The sequence below is a fragment of the Sinohyriopsis cumingii genome, chromosome 11 (assembly GCF_028554795.1).
Source record: "Sinohyriopsis cumingii isolate HCF-2022 chromosome 11, ASM2855479v2, whole genome shotgun sequence".
NCBI lineage: Eukaryota > Metazoa > Mollusca > Bivalvia > Unionida > Unionidae > Sinohyriopsis > Sinohyriopsis cumingii.
Window position 1 is genome coordinate 52,934,659 of NC_142971.1, and position 16,741 is coordinate 52,951,399.

At 38.3% G+C, this 16,741-nt stretch overlaps 1 protein-coding gene across 1 annotated transcript in view; it reads right to left on the reverse strand.

Annotated features, from left to right (window-relative positions):
• LOC149788460 (uncharacterized) overlaps positions 1-16,741 on the reverse strand; it is a 95,430-nt gene that overhangs the window by 64,328 nt on the left and 14,361 nt on the right. Inside the window, exons 3-12 of the mRNA XM_089973521.1 lie at positions 14,314-14,570; positions 11,951-12,116; positions 11,392-11,439; positions 10,306-10,443; positions 7,817-9,814; positions 7,194-7,444; positions 6,793-6,976; positions 6,206-6,303; positions 5,540-5,600; positions 4,077-4,261 (exon numbers count right to left, since the gene is read on the reverse strand). Coding sequence (XP_089829647.1) covers positions 4,077-4,261; positions 5,540-5,600; positions 6,206-6,303; positions 6,793-6,976; positions 7,194-7,444; positions 7,817-9,814; positions 10,306-10,443; positions 11,392-11,439; positions 11,951-12,116; positions 14,314-14,570 — 3,386 coding nt within the window. The remainder of the gene's footprint in view (positions 1-4,076; positions 4,262-5,539; positions 5,601-6,205; positions 6,304-6,792; positions 6,977-7,193; positions 7,445-7,816; positions 9,815-10,305; positions 10,444-11,391; positions 11,440-11,950; positions 12,117-14,313; positions 14,571-16,741) is intronic.

Consider the following 16,741-nt stretch of genomic DNA (forward strand, 5'->3'; position numbering starts at 1 on the left):
GTTTACATGCTGCTATGTTGACAGTCCAGCATCTCAAAAAAGAGCAGGTCAACCTTTGACAAGAACTTCACCGTTTAGTAATCTTTGAATGTATTTTAGATTAACATATGATTTGCATTGATTGTCACACAGTGGAAAAGTCAGTACTGAGAAACAAATGTAGAGAACTTATAATAAATTTAATTGTGTTCTATGTTCATGTGTATTTTTAGTCACGCGACTACACAACTCTCGCAACCGACATCCCCAATGACATCAGCGGTCATACAGTAACGTGATATCAACAACAGACCATTTCTAGTGTTGCTGTTGGAAAACAAATCGAACATATAAATAAAAGTCATGTAATTTTTATAGAAAAATGAACTAAAAAAATTCTCAAAATATTTATTGTGAAAACAACGAAGAAAATCTGTAAATGTTGCAGAAATGTGAAGAAAACCAGATTCACTACGAAGAGCACGTGTCAATGTGGTAGTCATGTGACACCAACAACAACAAAAAAAAAACATCGCTGACACGTGCTCGTTACTTCTTGATAATGGTTTTCACCACCCTGATGCGATACCGACAGGTTTCTGTTCGTTGCTCTCAGAATAAATATGTTGAGAATTAAGTGTGCGTTATATTCATTTACAAACATTAAATGACTTCTATATAATATGTCCAAATTCGTTGTACAACAACTTGGGAAATTTGTTTATTTCGATATCACGTGACTATATGACCTTTGATGTCATTGATATATAGGTTCTGAGATTTGTATAGTCACGTGACTCGGAATACAAAATGGACAGATCTGGGTCAAATTTCAGCAACGACGTACTTTCGTCTAGTCTGTCAGCGGATTAAATACATGACGAATTTTATGCTCAAGATTTGTGTGAAAATAAATCATATTCCTATAGATTTCATGCAGGTATATCTCGAAGAAAGGTCGTTCAAGTGTGCTGGGTCGGCTAGAAAGCGGTTACCCCATGCCGACACCAAATGGTGTCGGCGAATTCCAACTTTTCGATAGGGATTGCGCTCTGACGCTACACCCCAACATAAATGTCCAAATATCAAAAAATGGGGTGGCAAGGGTCAGAGAAAACTAAAACTATGTGCGCGTGTGTGTGTGTGTGTGTGTGTGTGTGTGTGTGTGTGTGTGTGTTATTTGGGTTTTAAACGTTGCTTTAACAATTTTTTAGTCAATACGTTACATAGTCCGATAAATCAACCCCCCAAATCTGTGTTGATACTGATGGACGATATACCGAAATCAATACCATCACGGAGGAGGGGCCGATTTATCGGCCTAATCGTTACGATGTCTGTAGTGTGGCGGTTTATAGTGATGTCAATAGTACCGGGGCATCGTGCCGCAGACATGTAGCATCATGTCCCACCCAATCACATTATCCTGACACCAGATCGATCAGTCCGAACACTATCTTCTTAATGTTGAGTGCCAAGAGATGTAGCTGCTAGTACCATTTATATCTTTGTTGACTCGGCCGGGGTTCGAACCCGCCTCCCGCATCCGACGCTGGATACTCTAAACGCTTAGACGACTATGGCGGTCCCCTGTTGCTGGTAAGAAAGCTTGAGTTTTCTATAGACCTATACGAATATGCTGCCCTGGTGTTTTTCGAAATTACCAAAATTTACATTAACATATTGCCCTGAAATGGCAAGACTACTGTGGAATGAAGTTTGAAATGTTACAAAATAATGCTGGTCAGAACACAATTATTCGAATACCCCTCCCGTTTGTTTGTTCCCCCATACCGATTTTTAAAAAGAAAAGTATCAAGGTTATAGAAATGCACAAAACGTAGTCATTTCATGGTACACAATTTGGTGGAAGCGGTGGGATTCTTATTTCGTAAAGTAACTGCAAACCCTGGAAATCTTAAGAATAAATGAAAATGGCGCATTCACAGACAGTCTCTTCAATGATGGATGCACAAGAAAGAATTTATCATGAAATTCTGCAACTGGAACGTTGAATAGAAGAAAGTACACGCAGGACTATCGGAATTGAACATTAAATGACGCCATCGAGACCCCGGGAAAGAAACCAAGCTCCCCAAAGACGATTAGAATTTTCGGAACAACATAAACTGAAACGACCACTTGTAACGCCACAAACGTTCAACGGTACCACACTACTGATGGACTTTCAAGCGCGTTTTAGTACGTGTGCCGGGATAAACAAATAAACAAATGGACTCAAGAAGAGAAGGGGCTTTATTTAGCAGTCAGTCTCAGGGGTCAGGCCCAACAGCAACTGGGATCTGGAACTCCAGATTATGACAGGCTCATGGATTCGCTAGAAAGAAGGTTCGCGCCAAACAAAAAAACAAAAACAAAAAAAACCGTAAATTTACAGAATACAACAAAGCCGCTATAGAAGGATACGTGAAACACTTCCAAAATTGAGACAAGCGATACGCCGACTCGCTTCCCAATCATATCCCACCGATGCCACCAAATTGTGTAGCATGCAACCCGGTCTAGATCTTACAATGGACTCTCTTATACTTATCTAACGTCTAGATTTTCTTAGATTTTTCTATCCTCCCTATAACTTTTACTGACAGTGACATTTTACAAGCTTTTCCAAAATCACAAGGTCATTAGCCTTACATATAAAGCCTATAACAATATCAATGCATAAAGAACATGCACCAGCCAGCCTGTCCTAATCAGGTCGTTTCTCCATTTTACGGCACCATCAGACAAACACATTGACCTAGTGTGATCTCTGTCACTTAACAGGCTAGCTTTGGAAACTATTTACAAAGTCACAAAGATACCTTGCTATAAATTATTTATAATTTCTAACCTGACTGTCGCAAGGGGTCCCTAACACTGTCGGCTACTGGCGTTTAAAAAGCAAATGGAAGTTCGAGACCAACAAAGTAGATCTCTGCTCTCTTTTGATTTTGTTTGGGTTGTTTCTGACATTACTGGTAACGAGGATCAACCGATGTAAGCAAGCTGACGGATCGTTCGCTGTCCTTTTCTGGTTTCTATAATAGTCCATTTCAGTCAAAACTGTGTCGTCTGCATCCAATATATACAATGTCTAGTGTTAATATTTCTTAAACAAACTGAGTAATAAATAGGAGTAACTCGATATGCATGTATTAAAAGAAATTTACTCCAAAATTTACACATTTAATGAGACTTATTTTATATCACTTTGTTGCGTGAAAATATAGGCTGGCTCACGCAAATATGGCGACCATGTTCGTAAAGAAACTCCCGTTTGATTCGAAACGCCAACAAAATGACAATGTTTGGAATCCCTGGTGACGATCAGGTCAGAAATTATAAATCAGTGAATGAAATAGATAGGTTTTATGCATATTTTTATACCTCTGATGCCTTCTATTTTCAAAATCGATAGGGGCTACAAACAAACAGGATGGTGTGAGAACCCTACCGTTTATTTGTACCCCCTAACAATTTTATTTTAAGAACGAAAAGCATCTAGGATATAACAAAATGCACAAAAGTTAGTAATTTCATTCACTGATTTTGACAAGAATTTCGCCAAGGGGTCCCTAACACTGTCGAATGGTTGGTGTTTCAATGTAAACGGAAGCTCCTGATGTCAACAAGCAGCCAGACTGTTCACTGTCCATGTCTGTTTTCTAGAATAGTATGTTGCAGTCAAAACTGTGTCGTCTGCATCCATTATTTGCAGTATCTAGTTATAATACTTCTAATACAAACTGAACAAATAAATATGAGGAACTCTTGCATATATGTGTTCAAAGAGATGTAAATCCATAATTTACGGAATTATTGATAGTTTCAAAGACGGTGAACTAACTCACATCTGTTGTTGCTTGAAAAAAATAGACTAACCCAAGCAAATATGGCGACATGTTGCTAAAGAAACTCCCGTTAAAAATTACAAATCAATGAATGAAATGACTACTTTGTGCATTATTCTATTCCTTGATGCCTTCTGTTTTTAAAATCGGTACTGGAGTTTGTCAGCGTTTTTAGTATAGGGCTCAAATTCCGTTATATTGCGTAATGTCCTGATGCTCTTACATCAAAATGTTTTATGTTACCTCGGTGATTTCTAGAATGTGAAACGGAGGCACGTGCACGTGACCAGTGTCGTCACCCACAATCCTAACGGTCTTCACTTTGGTCCGATTCTTGGCAAATGTCAGATGCGCATTGCCATACAACTCCACCAATGTGAAGTCGTACACAAAGTCGTCTGCGTCAGGACGGAGGTAAGCGACTGCACCTGTTGTATGGATTTTAAATAATAATAATAATAATAATAATAATACAATTCAATCATCCATACGTATGTTGTACCTTCATATGGTCACCTAATCTGAGAGCTTGAGTATAGGGATCAAATGTTGTTTGATTAGGTTCAAACATTTGACTGAACACGAGGGAAGAGTTTGACCCTAGGGTTAAAATTTCATTCTATGTACTTGTCCAGACGTTTACCGAAGTACGAAGAATGTTTTAACCCTGAAGTTCAAAGTCTTTTCCGAGTACTAATGCAAGTATCTGAATTTTGAACATTGTATCTAATGGTTATTCTTATGCAATCAGAATTCAAATAAATGAATTTTGTTCAGAATACCAGCAGAGAACGTTGCACAAAAGTGAAAGATCATGTAGTCAACCGCACTGTGAAATTGACACTTAAGAACGCCTGACCTCAGCAAGCGTCAAAAGCAAATTAGAAATCTTGTTGTAAACGATAGGATCTTATTTAAACTGTTCTTTCATAAAGTTAGCATAAAATAATTCATACGAAGCGATTCCTTTGATGACAATTAAGTGTAGAGACATTACCGAGGATCGTGCTGTTAGAACACACATCAGAGTAGGTCTTTCTATGTTGGGAATTTAACAGCTTGAAATCAAAAGTTCGAACGAATTGCTAGATAATAAGTTTATGTTTACTTTTACTAAAAGATACTATTAGAGGCCTTTCTTTTTAGTACGTTAGCATAGAGAGGAGTGGGTGATTAACCCATATGCATAAGCTTGCATATGGGGGTGGGGGTTTACTGATAATGTACGTACGCATAGGAAATGGGGGTGGGGTGAAACCTCGATAATAGTTTGTCTAATACGTAACCTGTTAGACTGGGTTCAGTCGGCGTTTGAATTTTAGCGGATACTAGACAAACTTTTTAAAGTTACGCAGCTTATTTCTTTGATGCAGCCAGACATTCAACGTCGGTGGACAATCTATTTTATTCTGTTTTATTAAACACGTTAATGTTATTAATCCGTGATCGTTTCTGCGTGGATTAAATATAGGCCGTTCTTGGGGGGGGGGGGCCAAGCGTACGTACGCAGATGGGGGGATGTAAACAAGAAGCATATGTACAGTGAGGGGGATGGGTCAAGCTTTGCCAGATTTTTGCGTACGTACTAAATGAATGACCCCTTATTTAATCTCATTTAACTAATATGGAAACTAAGACAGTTCTCATTTGTTATGCCAATATAGAAAGCTATTTTGTTTGGATTTATGTCGCATAAGATTTCTTACCTGTGGCAATGTATGTGTTGTAGTCCACCTGATTGGCATGGTCACTGTTAGGTTCTGTCACCTGGGTGTATTAATAAACAGATTGTAGGATAATATGGATATCATATATTACAGTATCCTACATTGTTTTGTCTCAAATAAATGCACACTGATACGATAAATTTAAATACTTATTACATATTTTTATCTTTTGGTTCTCAATGATAGTGGCTTCAATAGAATTTCTTTAACTTTCTTTCATGATTTTTTCTGTTAATTTGTTACTGTTATGGAAAATCCGCCACGAATTCTCTGTTTCATTCTCTTTTAATTTGTCTTCTTTTTGTCAGTTGGTTTATTTGTTTGAGATACAAAATATATATTAAAGTTTTCTGCATGGATGTAAATAATCTTTCTCGCAGATGCTTACCCAAGTTTCTACAATTCTTAGTTTATTTGTTTTTCTTTCTTACTCATTCATTTCTTTCTTTCTTTGTTCTTAAATTATTATAGCTTTTTCCGTATCATCTCTTGAGTATCTCTCTCTCTTATAGCAGCTGCTAACTCAAATGTCGCACAAAACAAAAATATGAAAAGACATGCAGATCAGCTTCGACAGGTTTGAGGAAGTTTGGAATACGAATGTGTTCAAAGATTTATTCTAACAGCCATGTTAAATTCACTTACAGATGGTTTCAGACACTTGTTGTCAACACGCAGGTGTCTGACATCATTACTTTGAAAGTAGGCGATCCCCGGTCCACCCGGCTCTGCACCAGCGCCACCTGTAGAGAGGGTATATGCATCGTACACACCTTCGGTAAATACATTAATGTCTGACAGAAACGTTTTTAAAAGCTACATGTATTGTTTGTATCAAACAGAGAGTCGGTCTTGAATGACTTGAGCAGAGGCTTTCTTTAAAAATAGAAAAGAACGTGGCATTTCCACAAGAACTTCACGTACTACTACATTTGAACTGCTTGTCATATCGAGCTTTACTCGTGCAAATATTTCACAATTTGCTTTCTTAGGCTTCCGCAGGATCTTGTCAGGGGTGGGAGGGGCAAAGTCAAGCGAGTGTGTGTGTGTGTGTTTGTGTGTGTGTGTGTGTGTGTGTTTTAATCCATGAGGGGGCTGCGGAAGACCACAATTGCTTGTTATATGGTGATTCGTTTTCTCCAACTCTTTCCATTTTTATTTCCTGAAAAATAGAATAGTTTAAATTTCTCACTGCAAGTTTAATCCTGTAATCAAACATACGTATTTCTCACCTTTGGCCTGCACGTGACCGCTGATGTAGTTGCTGGTCTGGAAGTAGACGATGATCCTACCCCCGGCTCCCCCACCCCCTGGGCTGGAGCTGGCACCGCCATTGCAATATAGAAAGCCCGTTAATATGAAGTGTCTACAGCCGATGTAGATAGATCCCCCTGACCCTCCGCCGGAGTATGAAGACTGAACAATAATAATAATAATAATAATAATAATTACAACGATGATGATGATGCAATAAGTTGCCTACAAAGGATCAAACTTTTTACTTTAAAAAACACTTTTAGAATGCAAGATTATGGTATTTGTAAGATTTTAATTATTAAATAGCAGGGCAAAGCACAATTAAATGTACGCGACATCTAGTAGCCATGCTCTGTAAAATCATTAACATATGTACCTGTGAGGCCCCTCCGTTAGAAGAAATGCTACCAGTGACAGTCATGGTGTCCTCTACTTTGACATGCATGACACCACCTCCTCGTCCTCCTTCATAACTTCCATTCTTGCCCCCTCCTGATCCCCACGTTCCCTTACTGAAGATATCGCCATACGGCTGACCGGCTAACGTGTAGGATGACGTCCCACCTCGACCACCACGTCCACCGTAACTTCCTCCACTTGCACCCAGGCTTGACGCCACACCAGCACCTTTAAATCAGTCCCAGAAACAGCATTAATATATTTTGTCTTAACGTATTTAATTCTGAGAATTTCTTGGACATAGTGGAAACAACAGGAGTCTCTGCATTGACTGCAAACCTCAAATAATGAGGCATTGTTTCATGCGCCGTTTTAAAAAAAAAAAGTTAAATGTTAATATGAGACCAACTTGTAAGTATTGGTACAACTTGTAACCTTCTATGATTAGCAAGAGCGAGTGAGATGAGATTGGTTCCGGTTACATTTTCCTTTTAAACAATGTACTAAGAGGAGAAATGAAGTGCATACTTTACACATTATGATTACATCGAAGATACGTATTTTATAGCCTATCAACATTTTCATGATTCGGTGACTTACCAGGTCCATTATCTGTTAGATATCCTCCCTCAGACGTATCTATCTGTCCTGCAACGATCATCTGACCAGCCTGTACGTCCAGCGAACCGGCACGAACCGTCCCACTTACATCTATGTACGTGTAAGTAATCTTTGATTGCGTACATCCGAGGGCTATGTTGTCTGGTTTAAACTTCCAAGCAATGTCTAACAGACCATTGCTTTGAACTATCAAGTTATTACCAACCATATTTGAAACTGAAACAAAATTAATTGTGCCACCGTATGTGATGTTGACTGACGTCATCTCGACATCTCCAGCGGGATCCGACTTAAGAGTTCCGCCGATGATCGCACTAGCAATCTTGAACTTGGTATGTCCAGCGTAAACGTTGCTACCTGATTCTGTCACCAGGGTCCATAGTGTGACATTGCTCTGACCAGTCCAAGGACCATACAGAATATTAGAGGATCGAGAGTCAAATGTTACAAGGGCCCCAGATTTTACATGCATATATGCATTGTTCGCCACTGTATGTGATTGGATAGATAAAGGTACGTACGCTTCGAAAATCCCTGCAATGCTCGTGTAGTCACATCGGAACTCCCCATACGGTTCAAAATACAACTTTCCACCCGAGTTGATAGTGAGGTCATCCCATCCTTCATCTACCTTCCAGTAGGTTTGTAACCAACCTCCGTAGACAGTGCCATCGATCTGGAAGGAATGCACGCCAAGTTGGGAAAACCCTGTCCAAGTGCGATTTTTCTGAGCTGAGTAGTCCAGGGAAACATATCCATTGCTCTGGATGTAAAGAGTTTGGATGTGAGGTTTGCCTTTCCCCCTGAGAACAATGTTATTTGTGGATAACAGAGTTCCGTTGATGTAGGCCTCGTAAATTTGAAAGTCCGACTTGGTAGTAAAAGTGAAATTACCAGAGCTTCCAACCGAAAGATAATCAACTCCCATGTCTAAGCTAAGAACACCTGCATTAAGTTTTCCATTTACTATCAAGTTCTTGGCTCTGATAGTGCTATAGTCGATAGTTCTGTCGACCGTGCTGTAATTTTGGTAAGTTCCGTTGTCTTTATTTAGTGTCAGATTCCCTGTAGGGGAATGCACGACAAAAAGGGATATTTCCCCATTTGTTCCGGTTGTAGATCTAAATTCAGCCAGGTTCAAAACTTCCATTTTTCCCGCAACTGATATTGCGTTGGCGATGATTGGACTGTCCGCACGAAACGTAAAGTACCCGGCGGATCCAACACTGAGGGACCCAATACCATCTCCGAAGCGAACAAAGCCCGGGGAAAATGTACCGTTAATGACTATGTCGTTACAATCAATCGTGATCGTGGGAATTCCTGGCCATGCTAATACCCCACCATCAATGTTGAAATTTGTGCAGGGCTGAATCACCGAGATTTCCTTGTCCAGTTGGACGTTTCCTCTAATCGTAACTTTCTTGCCAAGATATTCATCTGCTGTTATGGGGTCAATGTGGACATAACCTTTGGGACCAACAAAAAACTCTTGAATGCAATTCATGACTTTATCTTGGCAATAAATATCTGTTTTTCCAGCACTAAAGGCACCCCAACATATTAAGGATGTGACATTCAGATGAAATATTTCGTTTCCTAACACTGCCATTCGCCCTCCTTCTTCGATGGTGAGAGACAGCATAGAAATGTTTTGCGCTGCAAGAGTCATATTTCCTAGAATGTGAAGATCAATTTGTCTGTCATAAACCAGACTTCCGTCAATGTAATGCCATTTAGAAATCTTATCCACCGCTGCCGACAGTTGAAGACTAGCGCCGCTATAGACGTAAGAACTGACATCCAAAGTGCGATTTAAAGAAAGTTCTTTCTCGGTGGCAACATGAATAACACTGTTGTTGTCTCCATAAATACCTGAAACTGTCAAGTCTGAGTCTAGGATGAGATGTGCTGTGTTATACAGGAAGATGTCTGTGATCTCTAGATTGGAGCTGTTGTCAATCCAGGCTGCTGCGCCTAGGTTAAGAAAAGATATGATTGGTTAATACCTGCATAATGAAGAATACACTCATCTTTTGCAAGTTAGTAAAACATTAATCACATCATCCTGTAGATAATTTTATAGAATTTCTTATCAATAAATGACACAAGGTAATAAATATATTTTCAGATTTCATGGACGTCTCTATACAGTGGGTCAATGGTCATGGTATTCAACATGTAAATGAAATGTCGATCACTTTCAGTAAAATGCAAAGTCCTGATATCATAACTGAAACAACATCTTATTCCATTATCTACTTCCATATACAAAGTAGCTTCTTATAATTATTGAAAAAATGCAAGGTACCATAACATGTATTTACCGCTAAGACACTTGACAGCCGTATCGGCACCGGAAAACAATGAAAAACAAGAGCGGCACCCTTTTGAATAGGGTAAAGCTAGTAGCTCTAAAGAAATACTTCACCTTCACCTCTTTGATTTAAATTGTATTGTCAATATACCTTGCTTTACTGCATCCAGCTTAGTACAACTGGTATCCATGGCAACATGTGGATCCTTTCCAAAGTTGTCAACGATAAGTCTTGACGATCCTGTATCTCTCTGTTTGTAATAAATGGTTCCCGGGCCACCCGCACCGCCTTGAATAAGATAGAAAGATGTAAAAGCATACAATATAAGCATGTAGTGTGTTTCTTTTTCTGTTTCATTTGCTGATGCTCCTAGTATTTAGTTTTTGCTCGCTAGTGCATTTGCTTTTGAAGCAAGGCATGTGGAAGAGGATAACTAAATCTACCAAGTCTAAACAATAATATACTATTACTTAGAATTGACGTAACTTATTACGTTATTGACATTTAGAGTGCACTTAGTCATTTGTATGTACATGTATGTAAAAGGTATAGTGGTACATCAGCACATTGTGGCTACTGAAAGCACAGCAAACGCTAGGTAGCAATATGGTAATATTGTAAGGATAAAGCTTTGCTAAAATCTCCATAAGACAAACCCTTCAACCAAAAGAGAATATGCATCTTGAAAGTAAAGGACCCTAGTTAGAATATGATCACGTAACGCATCCAACCACAAACTGGTTGTGTCCTTAAGTCTGCATTAACGACGGACATAAGATCATGCATGGTAAATTCTTCGTTGCCGAACCCGCAGAAGGTTCAGTAATGAGTGCCTTGTTGTGGTACGTTGAATGAATAAAGTTTTACACATTAAAGAGAATTTTATAATGCAGTTTTCAGATGGGAGAAAACAAAATGGCTGTGTTGGTATGTTTCACATTTTTGGAGGTCAATAAAGTCAAACGTATTTTGAAGTAAAAACGCGAAACGAAGCTGATCCATCATAAAATACAGGATATCAATCATAAAATCTTATAATGGTATTGCCTGTTTGTTTCTAAGGATTTGTTTTTCAGTTCGATAGTTCTCTTGTCATAATTATTGTTTACTATTATACTTTGACATTTAGGAATGATCACGTTATGTGCCTGCATACAAGTTTTAATTATCCGTGACAAACATCGAAGGAGTACGGGGGTCCTCTTTAAACTTATCCGAAACATGAAAGTCACTTACCTCGGCTGGGAGATCCACATTCACCTTTAGGATACCAGGAATTTGGAACTGAAAGAAGATCAATATGAACATGTCTTGCATTTCTGAAGTTTGACAAACAAGAATTACATGTTCAAAACCCCAAAATCGGTTATGATACTTGGAGTAAATCTATATAATTGAACGTTTGTATGCTTGCAAACGGACGAAACTAGGAACACCCTAATAAGTAAGTGAATCCAATTTCAGCTACTGAACTTTGGAGTTTTCGGACTGCGGGCCTTCGAGATTAGGGAGCCAAGATAATTCACAAGCTGCTTTTTAATTTCCGTTTCACATTTCGTCTCCTACATATATACTTTTAACATTTATTCGTTCTAATCTTTATACAACATGCCCTAGTAGAATTATTTATGTATGGCTTTATACAAACGAAACTTGATGATTTATACAAATATGTCAAATCTCATTGTTCTCAACGAGCATAGCAACAGTCTTGTTTCATACGAATTAAAACGTTCCTTGACTGTAGAATTTCAAAATGTTTCCGTAATATAGTTAACATAAATGATGTACATACATGGACTGTAACCGTAAAAGCGAACGGCGAGGCCTATTCGATTGTTAAAGGTGGACGGTTTAACTCTCAACCTATTGGTGTAAACTGGTCTGAAGAACTTCTGCTTCACTATGGAGCTTGCATCAGTGTTGCCTGTCATAACTCCATTCTCGCTGCTCAGGTCCGTCTATAAAATACCAGGGAAAAGGGTAGGAATGAGAATGGGTTTCAGTGCTGTATCTGATTATATACATCATCAAGACTACGTGTATCGAATGCCAGACACACACACAGAGACATATAATGCGCCTTTTGAAAGTCATGTCATTAATTTTCAGGATATGCTTCAGGATATCAACTCAGACATGTATAAGATTGGCATGTGTTTGACTCGAACATTTTATCTTTAACTTATTTATGGGTACTTCGTGCGTTTATTGCAAATACATGTGAAGGAGCAGATATTCACTGGAATAACCTCCTGGATGGAATATAGTATAGTAACGGAAGAAAACCCATACTACGAAGATGGCTGATAGCAAACCCTTGTGTACCACTTGATCACCAAGAGAATTGAATATCTGAAAATGATTGTTGGCATGCTCACTGAGTAAGATAGCAGTGGTAGAGGCAAGCCACTAGTATATCGGCTTGGAAAGAAGTCTCGCACGTAAGAAGGACCATTAACAAAATCTGACATCCTCGTTTTCTTTTGTTAGGCGATAATTTGAAATGTTGCTTGAAAATGGCAAGTATTCTGTAGGACCAGCTTTATAATTATCAAAGGTTAAACTATGTAACTCGTCATGATGCATTTCAGTTCGGGTCAATATTTTGCTCTAAAGATGGGAAATGACAATGAATTTTCTAATTTGGTTGGATTGTGAACCAATATGATAATCTTTCTCCTCTGTTTTTTGTTTTTGCGTTGCATTTTGGGCTCTACCTTCCACTGATATAAACGGTACATGCTGTCTAAGAGGATAATTGTTTGTTTTTTCGTCTTCTATTTTCTTCTATTTGAAGTCAGTGTTTCCCTTTACGCACATTTGTGCGTCAGGGACGCACGGTGGAGAAAATTGACGCACACATTTTGTTGTCGTGCGTTTATTTGACGCAAAGGATTCGCATAATGCTATCAGGATTTATTTTATATCCAATGCATTGGACGAGGGGTAGCAAGGTGTATACTTCGAGCATAGGCATTGACTGGTTCCCCGCTTAGTTTACTCCCTGTGTTGAGCTCCTCTATTCGTATAGTGGAGTGCAACGCAGGAAACATACGAAATAAGGAACCAGACTAGCATAGGTAACGTTATGACGGAGTAGCTTCCACTAATCTCGCGAGCTCTCACGCGATTTCCATCGAGCTCAGCAAGATGTCATCTAGACTTGATGTTTAACATCAATGCTTGTTGCACTAGAAAGTGATCTCCAGATTAAAACGTCGTGCACTAAGAATCATTAGCGAAGAAAGTGAAAGAAGCAGAACACAAAAGAGTAACTGTAGATCTAACTTTAATGAAAAATGGAGAAAATAATTCCCTTGACTCTAATATGGTGCAGCCATTAGGATTAATACCGGTGTAACGCCTGATTGCATGATTGCAAGGACTGCAAAAGTGAATAATCCTTTCGTGACAGAGTTTAAGAATTTTTAAAAATCTGCCTTCGTTCGCCACAAGATATCTGGAAAACACATTATAACCCAAGACATTCTTTAACAAAAAAGAAATCAGTACACTTGCCGAGACAAATGCGTTTATTTGGATTACACAGTCAGAGGTTCATTGCAGATTTTGTTGGTTTTTAACTTTGCTGCAATAAAAGAAAGATCTTAAAGTTCTGGTGTAACTTATTAGAAACAAGATGAATCATTAGCCTCCTTGATTTTTGGATAAATTTGTTCTAGGACGTAGTACAATGAAACCGATGATAGTGCACATTTTATGACAGGCAGTAAATTAACTGCCATTTGGTTAAAAAGATTTATTAGGCTCTTTGTCTTGGCTTGTATGTAAATGTGTTGGTCTATAATATTATTCTTAAAGATTAGAAGGAGTCTGTTAAAAATACGACTTTAAAAGAAAAGTGAACTAATAAAATTATTCTTTAAATGGACAATGTATTTGTTTATTGTGCATGTTGGTTTATTTGTATGTTTAGAGAGAAAGAGAAAGATTATGTTGTGCAAGTTGCAATATCCTATTTCAAGCAGAAAAAGTATGAGTCAGATGAAAATTTGTCCGTAGAATTTTGACCCCCACATCTTTTATTTGACCCCCAGTTCTGACACCAAGTTTTTTTAACCCTCAGTTTTACACCTCTGGGGGATACACTGAATTGAAGGTCACACTATATTATTTTAATGTAAGTCATCTTACCCAGGCTAAGGACGTACTGTTGTAGTACTCCACTGTGTACGTCTTAACGTAAAAGGTCGTCCCAGGATCTCCTCTCGTCTCTATTGCAGTGACGTAATAGTTAGCATTTAACGTGACGTCCAGCCATTGTGAGCCAGATGTCGTGGTCTGCCAGGAATCAACACTGCTATAGTCGATATTGCCGTAGTTCTGGTCATATGTTGAGGAGTAGCTTGACACTCCTAAACTGGAAATTGTGAGCTTCGTCTCGTCTGATCCTAAGAACAGATAAAGACATACATATTTCCACAGTCTTCAATTAGGTGAGAACGTATCGTCTTTTTTGTCTTGTAATTAACTTGTAATCATCGAGATATTTCTGTGTAAGCATATAAATAAATAATATAACGAATTAAAGACGATAGAAGCAACAGATTTTGACGATTTTGCAAAACGCGAGAAGTTACATGTGTAGGCTTATGTCACTCTTTTCAAATTACGATGAATATCTACGTGTCATCTGTCTCGGATGTGATAAGATTTTTTGATAATCGAGCGAAAAAAAGACATCGTTTTCTATTGCTTTGTAAGTTATCCTCTTTCGTCATCACTCTTTGTCTGTTGTCACCCGTTTGAAAGGAATCGCATCTGAAGAACGTATGTGACGAACGTATCTGCCAACTGTTATGACAGGAGGAGATTTACAGTCATACAAATTAATGGGTATCATATGAGAATTCATTCAACATTGTTTTTTAAAAAAAGAATTGCTCCGGTCAAGACTTGTGTAGTTATGACCAGCTCCTTAACTTAGGGAAGACATTGTCATTTTCAAAAACTCTAACCATTCAATACCTGCTACCATGAAACTGCCCTGTTTGTTACACGTCATCTGATGAATTTAATTACAAATAAATTTTTTTATAAATTCGTATGTAAAAACAAATATTTGACCGTTTCCAGGAGCCTTTAACGTGCTAGAGCTATGCCATTGATGACATTGTAACAGTTTAGCCTGGCATCACATTGATTTTTGTGTGAAGTTTCTGTCCTTGCACGGAAACAGAAGATAAGTTAGTATTTGTTTTTAAATCGCATTTATAATAGCTCATCTAATATTACTTTACAATCAAGCCAAATGGACTGTCTGTCCAGGTTAAGATTTTAAGTTATTTGTAAGCACTGTCTCATGTGTGTGTGTGTGTGTGTGTGTGTGTGTGTGTGTGTGTGTGATCTGGGTTTTTAATGTAGCTTTAACAATTCTGCAGTCATATCGCTACGATGTATGCAGTGTGGAAGTTTATAGTGATGTCATGCAGCATGCAGTATCATGTCCCATCCAGTCACATTATCCTGACACCAGGCCGACCATTTCAAACTAATATCCTAATGCTGATTGCCAAGCGAGACAGCCGCTAGTACCATTTGTATAACTCTCCGGTATGACTCGGACTGGGTTCGAACACGCGACCTGCTGCACCCGAGGCGGACGCTCCTACCACTTAGGTCATCAAAGACTACCTCATCCACACATAAAACAAAATATGGTTATATGAAAAATAACCTTTACATAAAAGATCACATTCTGACCAGTGAACCAAAATATATTCATAATTTATGGATACTGACACTGTAAACGCTTCTTATGACATTCGAGAGAGAATTTTTTTTTTTAGAGAGTATTATTCTGGTGTACTTTTGTATGTAGTCTGCTACCTGTACACTACCCTTGTATGGGGTCTACTGTCTTTACACTACCCTTATATGTAGTCTGCTGTCTTTACACTTCCCTTGTATGTAGTCTGTTGTCTTTACAACGCAACTATTTCACTACCTTTGTATGTGGTCGACTGTTTTTACACTTCCCTTGTATGTAGTCTGCTGTCTTTACACTTCCCTTGTATGTAGTCTGCTGCCTTTACAACGCAACTATTTCACTACCTTTGTATGTGGTCGGCTGTCTTTACAGCGCAACTATTTCACTACCCTTGTATGTAGTCTGCTATCTTTACAACGCAACTATTTCACTATCCTTGAATGTAGTTGGCTGTCTTTACAACGCAACTATTTCAACTATTTCATTACCCTTGTATGTAGTCTGCTGTCTTTAAAACACGAATATTTCTTATTACTCTTGCATGTAGTCTGCTGTCTTTAAAACACAACTGTTTCATTACTCTTCTATACAGCCTGCTATCTTTAAAACACAGCTACTCCATATTACCCTTGTATGTAGCCTGCTGTCGTTAAAGCACAACTATTTCATATTACTCTTGTAGGTAGGCTTCTGCCTTTAAAACACAACTATATCTTATTATTTATTTTACTATTGTTTACGTTTTTGACGACATAGATTTAGAACATTCGAAATATTTTTCGAGGTGTGTTGATAGCACATCCAGAGTTATTTAGGGCGCATATTTCTTATAAATAATCTTTATTACCCTGA